This window comes from Chiloscyllium plagiosum, unplaced genomic scaffold (assembly GCF_037043375.1).
Source record: "Chiloscyllium plagiosum isolate Xiang-an unplaced genomic scaffold, Cpla_swu_hap1 HiC_scaffold_20, whole genome shotgun sequence".
Classification (NCBI taxonomy): Eukaryota; Metazoa; Chordata; class Chondrichthyes; order Orectolobiformes; family Hemiscylliidae; genus Chiloscyllium; species Chiloscyllium plagiosum.
This window is the reverse complement of record NW_028270158.1, coordinates 8,688,723-8,699,859: the sequence shown is the minus strand read 5'-3', so window position 1 is coordinate 8,699,859 and position 11,137 is coordinate 8,688,723. Positions and strand designations below refer to the sequence as shown.

At 40.6% G+C, this 11,137-nt stretch overlaps 1 protein-coding gene across 1 annotated transcript in view; it reads left to right on the top strand.

The window, feature by feature from the left end:
- The first annotated feature begins 973 nt into the window (after window positions 1–973).
- The window catches only part of cfap70 (cilia and flagella associated protein 70), a 95,602-nt gene continuing 85,438 nt past the window's right edge, over window positions 974–11,137 (top strand). The window contains exons 1-6 of the mRNA XM_043712078.2: window positions 974–1,051; window positions 3,263–3,376; window positions 4,955–5,138; window positions 7,208–7,306; window positions 7,397–7,479; window positions 8,672–8,848. Of these exons, the coding sequence (XP_043568013.2) occupies window positions 3,299–3,376; window positions 4,955–5,138; window positions 7,208–7,306; window positions 7,397–7,479; window positions 8,672–8,848 (621 nt within the window). The 5' untranslated portion in view covers window positions 974–1,051; window positions 3,263–3,298. The remainder of the gene's footprint in view (window positions 1,052–3,262; window positions 3,377–4,954; window positions 5,139–7,207; window positions 7,307–7,396; window positions 7,480–8,671; window positions 8,849–11,137) is intronic.

Below are 11,137 nucleotides of genomic sequence, written 5' to 3'. Positions count from 1 at the left end.
ATCTTGAGACTGGAGTCCATGCTGAGGTATGCCAGGCTAAGACCACCATGTACCACTGGCACCTCTAAACACTTGAGGAACAACACTTAAACGTGTGATGAAGCATGCTACTGAACTCAACATTAGGTGTAACAATTCTTAATGCATCCCCTTCCATGTTGTTAGGTTCTTTTCCCATGTGTTTATCTTTAATGTAATTTTACTTGCAGGGACAGCTATTCATTATTCTGCCATTCAAATCCACTCTTAAATCAACTATAACTACCCTTTCAAAAAAAAAAGCAAAGGCCTGCAAATACTGAAAATCTTAAACAAAAGCCAAGTGTGAGAGACTCGGCAGGTTCAGAAGGATACCCTTCTTTGTCCTGCCCCTTTGGTTCACTCTAAGACCAGCCTCCCCTTTTCTTCCTCCCGGAGCTCAGCGAGAGAACGGAAGTTGGGCAGTTAAAGGGAGAAAGCCGGTAATGCTTATAAACCTGCTTATTCCAAACTTGTCCATCTATCCTGCGGCTGCGCACTCCACCCTTGCTGTCAACCCTCTCCCATGGGCTGCGACTGTCATTTTCCCCTTCATCCCATTGGACGGACCCGCCGCGCCATCTGACCTACCCCTCCATCCCATTGGCCCGGCTTTCCCATTTGTTAAAGCCGACTCCTTTAAATTGTCTACGGCTTCCATTTCCCTCTATCCTATGCGTCCCGGCCCGCTCTTTTAGTCCATTGGCTGCGACTGCCATTTCTCTCCATCTCATTGGTCGGACTTGCCGCTCTATTCCATTGGCCGGGCCAGGCTCCCTTCTCTTGTCTGCGGCTTCCATTTCCCTCCATTCCATTGGCTGCAGCTTCAATTCCTTTCCATCCCATTGGTCTGACCCGTCGCTCCATTCCATTGGCTGCAGCTTCCATTTCCCTCCATCCCATTTGTCTGGTCCGCTGCTCCATCCTATTGGCCTGGGCGGCCTCCCTTTCGCTGAGTGGCTCGAGCGTCGGCCCGGTCCGTTCCCATGGCAACAACCCAACGCCAAGCCGGAGCCTTGGTTCTCGCCGGAGGGTGAGAGGGATGGGAGGCCCCCGTGGGAGACTGAAGGGAGGGTGAGGGGGGGTACCTCCGAGGGGGATGAGGAGCTGGAGAGATTGAGTGCCACTTGTGGGGCGGGGGAAGTGTAGAGGATGGGAATGCGGTGAAGGGTGAGAGTGAGCACCCCGTTACGGGGCCTAAATACAGAGTGACAGTGAAAGGGAGCATTGCCTGAGCTGTGTGTGGGTCGAGAGAGAGTGAGTGAATGATAGCATCAGAGTTGGAGCCACACCTAGGGAGGGTGGGGGTCAGTCAAAGGGATCCTTTATCAAAACACCAACCCATCCATACCTCTAACCTTCCCTGACCCTTCTCTTTTCCCTTCTCCTCCCCAAACCGACCCTTTGTTCCATTCGCTGTCAGCACTGAACACGAAATGTTGAGGCAATGCACGGTCCGTTGATTAAACTGATCTTTTTCCCTGTACTTCAATACCCAGTTTTTAAATAATGTTCTTTATATCACGCATTGAACAATGTAAGTGGGGAGGTGGTGACAAAATGGGGATAACACTCAGTTAGCAATCCAGAGATCCAGGTAAGGGACTGGGACTTCAAATTCAAATCCCATCAAGGTGGTAGAATTTAAATTCAGTTACTTGAAAAATGTTTGAAATATAAACCTGGTGACCATGGAAACATTGCTGATTATCATAAAAATCTAATTGTTTGACTAATGTGTTCTATCTAAAGAACTGGTTGAGCAACAGGAGACAGAGTAGTAGTTGAAGGGAGTTTCTCGAAATGGAGAAAGATGACCAGTGGTGTTCCATAGGGATCAGTGCTGGGGGCACGTTTGTTTGTATTATACATAAATGATGTAGAAGAGGTGGTCTCTTCAGTAAGTTTGTGGATTAACAGAAAGCATAGGGGACTGTCAAAGAATACAGGAGAATACTAGAGAAGTGGCAGATGGAGTTCAATCTGGCAAATGTGAAATGATGCATTTTGGATGGTCGAATTCTAAAGCGAACTATACGTAAATGGAAGAGCCGTGGGAAAAGTTAATAAACAGAGAGATCTGAGAGTTCAGGTCCATTGTATCCTGAAGGTGGCTGCACAGGGTGATAGAGTGGTCAAGAAGGCATAGGGTATGCTTGCCTTCATTGGATGGGGTATTGAGTATAAGCTGGCAGGTCATGTTAAAATTGTACAAGGCTTTGGTTCGGCTTCATTTAGAATACTGTGTACAGTTCTAGTCGCCACATCTAGTCGCCAATGGATTTGGTCCATTTGGAGAGGGTGCAGAGAAGTTTTACAAGGATGTTGCCTTGTATGGAAGGTGATAGCTATGAAGAGAGGTTGAGTAGGTTAGGATTGTTTTCATTAGCAAAAAGGAGATTGAGGGGGGACCTGATTGAGGTCTACAAAATCATGAAGGGTATAGGCAGGGTGGATAGAGATAAGCTTTTTCCCAGGGTGAGGGATTCAATAACAAGAGGTCACGCGTTCAAGATGAGAGGAGAAACGTTTAAGGGGAATACACACAGAAAGTACTTTACACAGAGGGTAGTAGGTGCTTGGAACGGGTTGCCAGCAGAGATAGTAGAGGCAGGCATGGTAGATTCATTTAAGGTGTGTCTGGACGGATGCATAAGTAGGTGAGGAGCAGAGGCATACAGATCCCTTGGAATTGGGCGATAGGCTTAGACAGTGGATTTGGATCAGCACAAGCTTGGAGGGCTGAAGGGCTTGTTCCTGGGCTGTAAATTTTCTTTGGTCTTTGTACTAATGTCCTTCAGGAGGAAATCCGGAATACATTTTACTTAGTCTAAGTAAGCCTCTGGACAATGTAGCTAACCCTTAAGTATCCCGACAAGACACATGGTGGAAGAACAATTAGGAATTTGAAGCAACTCTCACATCCAATGAAAATATACAGAAACAGACAACTGAAGTAACATATAGGGCTTCTTTAAATCAATATAATACCAAATTCTGTGGTGGCATAAGGAATATTAGAAACAACACTGTCTAAACCAAGGTTATGTAGGTTTGGAGAGAGATGATGATTTAATGAGTTGTTTAGGATTGGATGCAAATTAGGTTGGAAATCTGCACGTTAACCCATTTTGCAATAATATCCACTCTTCTTGTTGTAAGCACACTCATCGTGAATTAGTACATTTGAGTTCTGTATCTGCTGTTAGTGATTTCTTTTTCTTTTTATGCTTTACCATAAAAGATACCTTTGGTGTAGTTCCACAAGCGAGGTATACATATGGAGAATCCTGTGGGCGAGTTTAAGGAACGCAGTCCAGTGCCTGTGCAAATCACAGTACTGAGGGCCAGAAACTTGGTATGTATCTCCAGCCATCAGAGCTTGTATAATTGGGACATTTTAAGGGTCTTTTACATTTAGTACATACATAACTTAAACAAAAGATGACTGCATTTGTGAGTTGATTCTTCAAAAGAAAAGCCTTACATTTATATTGTGCCTCTCACAGACACATGGTGTTCCAAAGAGCATTACTGCTAATGATGTGCTGCCATTGCTGTTATGCGCGAAGTACAGCAGCTAATTTGCACACAGGATACCCCATAAACAGCAATGTGATAATAACCAAATAATCTGTTTGTATAACATTGGTTATAGCTGCTGAAAATGTGTTGCTGGAAAAGCGCAGCAGGTCAGGCAGCATCCAGGGAACAGGAGAATCGACATTTCGGGCATAAGCCCTGAAGAAGGGCTTATGCCCGAAACGTCGATTCTCCTGTTCCCTGGATGCTGCCTGACCTGTTGTGCTTTTCCAGCAACACATTTTCAGCTCTGATCTCCAGCATCTGCAGACCTCATTTTCTCCCTAACATTGGTTATACATAATGCTAGGGGATCTAACTGCATATTGAATACCTCTTGAGTAAACAGTTTAGTTGGTTTTTGGTTTTATTAAAACAGCCTGAATGGATGTGGCCAGCTGTCACTGATCCAGATTTCTGGGTTTTGTTTTTTTCCGTAACATCAGAGCTCTTTGAATTGGAAATTTCAGAGAGTGTCTCGTGGCTGCTACCCTCTCTGAATTGCCTCCTCCTGCATGTGAGACTGTGTGTTTGAATCGTCCTTTTTGCTAAAGGATGTGTTTATGGGATGTTACTGTATTGCAACAGTTAATTAGTAATAGTTCCTGTACTTATTATTCTCTTAAGTTTTCCAAGAGAGTTAAGTTATTCTAAATTCCTTTCTCTTCTACCATATTTTAACAAATTTAAATAAATTGTGTTTTGCTTAACATCGAGTAATTTGACCAGTTGCATCACATCAGTAACAAATGCTTTATAATTGCCTTTAAAAATAAGAAAAAGTTAGGGTCTAAGTTACCTTCTTAAAATATTTTGAGGGGATCTGGTCTGATCCATAACAGGCTACATGTATCACGTTTTTAAAAATGTATTTCTTTTGTGTAATAAAGGCAAAGTCGCCATAGTCCCAGCAGATTATAAGGCCACTTTCTCATTAGAGAGAGAGAGAGGGAGATAGAGAGAGATGACTCGTGATGAATTTAATCTGAGGATCACCATGCCTCAGGTGAGGTTAATAAAGTAAGACCTTCATGGTAACCTCAGCAGGTGTGGAAACTGAACCCATGCAGTTGTTGTTATTCTGCATCACAAAGCAGTGATCTGACCAACTGAGCTAATAAGCCAGTGTTTGTATTCTTATGTTAAAAGGACACTGACAGCTCATGGGAATATGTTCAGTGACTAATCACCACAGTAATAAAACTGCAAAGGTGGGTTTCACTTTGTGATCTGACTTGTCTAACATTATTGTTAGTTGGGATCATAACGTCATGTGAAGTGCTATATAAATGCAAGTCTTCTTTATTTCAGAAGCTCATTTATAAAAAAAGATCATGTTCTATTTGCCTCACAGAAAGGGAGCAAAGGAGAGAGCCCAGTGACCTATGTCCATGCGGAATATAATAACTTCCAACTTGGAGACTCTGGAAAATTGCTGATGACAGAAAATGAAATAGAGTATAACTTTACAACCAGTTTTGACTGCACGTTTGATGGGATTCAAGGATTAGACAACCTGGTGCACAAACCTGTAATTTGTAAGTTTCTGCTTTAATTAACCATTGAATTACAATCATTCATATACATACAGATAGGTATGTAGATGAATAAGACTGAAGCATATTAGAACTAAGATATTCTTAAGGACAGAGGTGCGGGATATGTTATAATATCAGTGAAATCTAGACTGTAAAAGTTAATTATACCATTGAACTGAACCCAGGAAAATTAAATAATTAAATATAGTAATATACTGTTAAACTAGATAACAGAAGTTTAGTCGCTGCAATAACCAGGACTTCTAATTATTGCAGATACGGTCAAATAAAAACATCCAGTTATGTGTGAGAGAATATTCGTGCAGTGTCTCCATGTATTGAGACCTGACTTTAGTTTTGCCTGATACTGACCACAATATTGTATTTTGGTCAGTTGTTCTGATCAAAAGTTATTGAATTGTTAATTCTCTTTCTCTCTCTGGGAAAAGATTTGCCACTCTGCTAACACATGATAGGTCCACAAAAGCAAAATTGGCCAACAGTACCAAAAAACACCCAGAATGCCCAAACAGTCTGACAAGCCAAACCAGATAGCACATGCAGACAAAGGAATACATTTCAAGCTCACTAACAATGACAGAGCACCACAGATATCCCAAAGCCCCAAGAGCAGGTTCACAACCCAGCAATACTAAAGCCACACAAAGAGCAGGTCAGACAGAGAGGCACCAGCAAGAGCATTGCTCCCAGGACAAGACAATGGAAGCAACTCACCACTTCAGAGGAGACATTAACACCTACCAGCGAAGAGGAATGGAACGATTGATACTGTCAGGATGTTGCATTGTGTGAAGGAACAGGGCATTCATCCAATAACTATTTTCCAATTAACATCATTGTAATTAGATTACTCCATTTCCAGATACATTGTATTTTCCCCATTTCTAATTAGCCTTATTGTGCAGCATTATTATTAAAACTGGTCACATCCTCAGCTCTGGGAAGAGAAATTCTGATGTACCTGTACAGACTGTCAGTTCTCTGTCAGCCTACTCAGTTTTTCTTCCAGTGCTATCGCATCTAATAAACTGTTTGTCAATTTCACTTCAAACTGTGCCTTGTGATCTCTAACTTATTGAGCAAATTTCTCTGACACTCTCACCAGAAACTGATATTTACAATTTCTTTCTATTATTATTTAAAATTTCCATTTTTAAAATTGTAAGCAGTTTTTTTAAGGCCAGATAGGTTATCCATCAATGATATGACTGTATTTTGCTAAAAACCCAGTTACACTAATATTTTCAAAGATTCTCATAGTGAAAGTATCAGTGTTAAATTGGATTTTCATGTTAATTCAATGATTTGTAATTGATTTCCATCTGTGAGGATTTTAACAGTGCAGCTTATGGTGAGCTGAGAATCACTCGTAGCAACATCCTGATCTCCATGTTTAACTGTGTGTGCACAGCTGCCAGAAGTTGTTGTAAATTTAACAGAATAGTGATAGCAAACACTTGACTTTTGGTATCTTTGGAACGGCAAAATCTGGATGAAGATTTTACCTCCTGAGTAAAATATTTCACAATAATTGATTTAACAACAGAGTACATTTATATAGTGTCTGTTCCTAAGTGCTTCCCAAAACATAAGCAGACGAAAATTGACACCAAACCGAGAACGAGGTATTAAGGCTCAGTGGTTAGCACTGCTGCCTCACAGCACCAGGGTCTCAGGTTTGATTCCAGTCTTGGGTGACTGACTGTGTGGAATTTGCACATTCTCCCCATGTCTGCGTGGGTTTCTTCAGGGCGGTTTCCTCCCACAGTCCAAAGATATGCAGGTTAGGTGAATTGGCCATGCTAAATTACCCATAGTGCTAAGTGCATTAGTCAGATGGAAATGGGTCTGGGTGAGTTACTCTTCAGAGGGTCAGTGTGAACTGGTTGGGCCGAAGGGCCTGTTTTCCACACTGTAGGGAATCTAATCTAGAGATTAAAATTAATTTTGCCATTTGGGAACATTTGTTTTTGTTCTGTTGTCAAAGTATGTCTGGATAATTGCTTATACTTTATTTCTAAATGTTTCTTCTTTATATAAAACTATAGTGACAGTAATTGAGGTTTTACCAAAAGAGAAGAAAAAAAAAGATGAGAAGGTAATTATCCTCGGCCAAACCACAGTGGACCTGTTGCCTCTGGCTCAAGGTGTGTGCTCATGTGATACCACTTATTTATTCAGTGAAACTGATTACATAAGGCACCCACAGCTAATGTTGAATATTCTCTTACCCTTAGGAGAATGTGCATTCACAAAGACCATGACACTGCACCCTTTAGCAGGAACTGTTTTGGAGCAAACTGCATCCGAGGAAACAAAGGTAATCAGCACATAGACCACAGTTTAATATGATTTGTTATTCTTATTTCTATCCACTATTACATTTTTAACAAATAAACATCCCTGGAGAGGCTCAGCATGTCTGTTGACAGAAAAACAGAGTTAGCATTAGAAAAGTTATTTTGGACTCTGCAAAGATTGGCTCCAGTTTAATGAACAAGGATCAGGTTAGGCTATTCAGCCTCCTTAGCCTGCTTTGCCATTCAATAAGATCATGGCTGGTCTGATTGTAACGTCAAATTCACAAAACCATTCAAGCTCTACCTTAAAATTATTCAAGGACTCTGCTTCTACAACCTTTTTAGAAAGAGAATTTCCCTAACCTCTTTTTTTAAATGGGCGACCCATAATTTTAGATTGTCCCAATAGAGAACACGTTCTGCCCACATCCACCTTGTCAATACTCCCCAGGACCTTATATGCTATATCCTTATTATGGATTATTTATGTGATGGAGGCATCACTAGCTAAGCTATCATTTACTGCCGAGAGGCTTTTAAGAGTTAGCCACATTGCTGTGGGTCTGGAGTCACGTGTAGGCCACATGAGGACAGATGTGTCCATACCTGTTTGTTATAGTCAATAGTGGTTTTATGGTGAACATTGGATTTGTAATTACAGATTTTTATTGCATTCAGAATCCATCATCTGTTATGGCAGGATTCAAACCTGGAACGCCAGAGCATTTCCAGGATTTTGGAATTAATAATTTAGTGATAATGCCACTAAGCCATCAGCTCCTGAAAATTTTCCAATTGACTTTTGGAAGTATAACACTTTGTATTAATCTGGGCAAAGAAGTTTAGGCCTATTTGAGAGTGGGAGGTAATTCTCCAGAAGAAAGAAAATAAGTGAAATCTGGGAACACTCTATCCTCATGGTGTTATTGGCCATTGAACAAGCATTGTTGACAGACTATCTGCCATCTCAGTTCAAGATAGGCAGTGGAGTCATGGGGTAAGGGGAGATCCAAGAAACTGAAGAAACAAATGGAATAAAACTTGACCTGCCTACCAGCAATTCATTAAATCACTTAGCATTTTGCTTGGAAATCAGATTATCAGAAACCATCAAACTGTTTTTAAATATTAGTTTGTGAGATATGTTAAACCAAAACAATGATGATTAGCAGAATAATTTTGTATCATCTGTGATTTGTGTTTTATGTATAGTCCCAGCTGGACATTGCGGTGTCCATCCCAGAACCATTGCTTTCTGAAGCCCAATTAGAAGAGTCAAATCTTCTGAGGATCACAACAGAATGTGCCTACTCAGTACCTGATGTCTGGGCCCTCACTGGACCACAGTTTAACTATATGGTTTCTCTGCATCTGCCAACAGCTACTTCAGTAAGTAAAGGAACCCATTACTTTAGAATGTACTAGCCACATCAGGCTTTTTTACATTGACTAAACAGCACTGAAACAAGCCACCCAGCTCTTTCATGCCATGTTTACCTTCCACATGAACTTCCTTCCATCTTACTCCACCCATTCTATTAGCGCATCTTTCTATTATTTTTCTTCCTAGTACTTAGCTAGCTGCCCTTTAATTGCATCATTGCTTCACACCTCAAACACTCAATGTAGTTGTGTGTTATACATATTCTCACCATTTTTTGAAAGAACTTTCTTTTGAATTTATTAATAGATTTACTTGTGACTATCAAGAGATTTACTTGTGACTAGGTTCGTGGTACCTAGTTTTGGATTAAGGCTATGTTTTATGGGATAACAGTGATCTTCATGCTCCTATATGCATCAGAGACTTGGCCAACCCAACAGGCACTTCAAAGCCCTGAAAAAGTATCATCAGAGATGCCTTCGCAAGAACATTTAAATTCATTGGCAATGTAGGCAATCCAACAGTAGCCTCCCTTCCCAAAAAACATGATCCACTATCACTAGTTTCTATACATACAAAGAAGGACACCACACTGGGACAACGCACACATTCGTGGACAGGCGAAACAAAGACACGCACGAGAATTCTTAAAGGCATGGTATTCTAACCAGAATTCCATCAATAAGCACATTGATTTAGACACTATCTACCTTCCCTTGAAAAAAGAACTGGAAATGACAACACCCACCTTAAGAAACCAAGACCTATAAATATAGAGGCGGGACATACCACCAGTGCTTCACCAGAGACTCTTGCTGATGATCTTTCCTTGTATGGTGACGAAACTTCTCAAGCTAACTTACATACTTATCATCAACCTGAGCTACAAATCTTCTCAGAAATCACTAAATATAAAAACTGGCTAGATGTCCAAGCTGAGCAGGCCATAGATTGACAGCAGGAGCTACAACATTGGATAACTAGATACTCACAGATCCGGTACGTATTTGGAGGATTCATTCTGGAGGAAAAGACATAGAGGATTTCTGGTGGCCATCCTGATAGATCTCAAAATGAGAAAAGTGGCCTAAAGCAACTAGATAAAATGGATAATAGATAAAAGTAGACAGTCCCATGATTAGGAAGTGTTTATGGGCACTAGCAGAATGAAAGGGAGGGTTATAAAAGAAACTAAACTAAGACAGTTGCAGGAAAAATTAGGATTTTTGTGGTCACCAAGCTACCTACACTTTCTCTTCGAAGGCTCAAGCCACAGAAATAAGAGAATATTTCAAAAATATGTTGTGTGCTGGTTAGAAAAAAACAAAAAAAGCCCCACAGAAATAAATCATTCTGTTAGATCAACAGTCTGGAGAAGGTCATGACTTTAAGCAGTGTTGCGATCCCACCTGATATTATTACAGTGTTACGACACAGGGTAACTCTCCTTCTTAATTTTAAACCAGCCACACAGAAAGGATTTATCCCATGCAGTAATCTGTGAAAACTCGATAGGCTAAGAACTAGTTAAAGTAAAAATTAACAACTTTATTTCTTAAAGTGTAACAGAGTCATAGAGTCAGAGTCATAGAGATGTACAGAATGGAAACAGACCCTTCGGTCCAACTCGACCATGCTGACCAGATATCCCAACCCAGAGAATGATTAACGAACAACTATTTACAATTCCTCCCTCTAACCTATCTTTTACCTTCCCTTCTATAATACTAGATTATTCCAAATTCCAAATTAAGATTTACAGAAAAATCAAAATTTTAAAACCAGTTAGCGGTTGAATCTTCTCTTTATCTTCATCGGTAGATTGGCTCTCCAGGTCAATGTTGAGGTTTATCTGTACGCAAACTCCTTCTCTTGACAGGTACCTCTCAGAGTGTTCTAACAGTCTACATCTGTTGGTTGGGTGGCAGTTCTCCTCCCAACTGTTCAATTTTCCCCAATCTTATACCCCAAAGCATCGGATTGTATCATTGGCTTTTAAGATGGCCAATTCAAACTTGATTGGAATTTGGTAGTTTTCGAGGTATAATTTGAACTGATTGGCCTAATTCAAATCTGTTTTGTCATTTCCAGGCAATCGGCTACCCCAGTAGCTGGACCACATGTTACTAAAGTGTTTTATTGAGAACACTTGGTGCTTTCACTGCTAGCTTTTACTCTCACAAAGGTATAGTACACCCAAATTTTCATAACAACAGGACAAGGCAGATGTCAGACTGAAATCTGGCTTAATAGATCACGTTATATTTTGATTTTAGTTTTGATGAGGTCGTCTT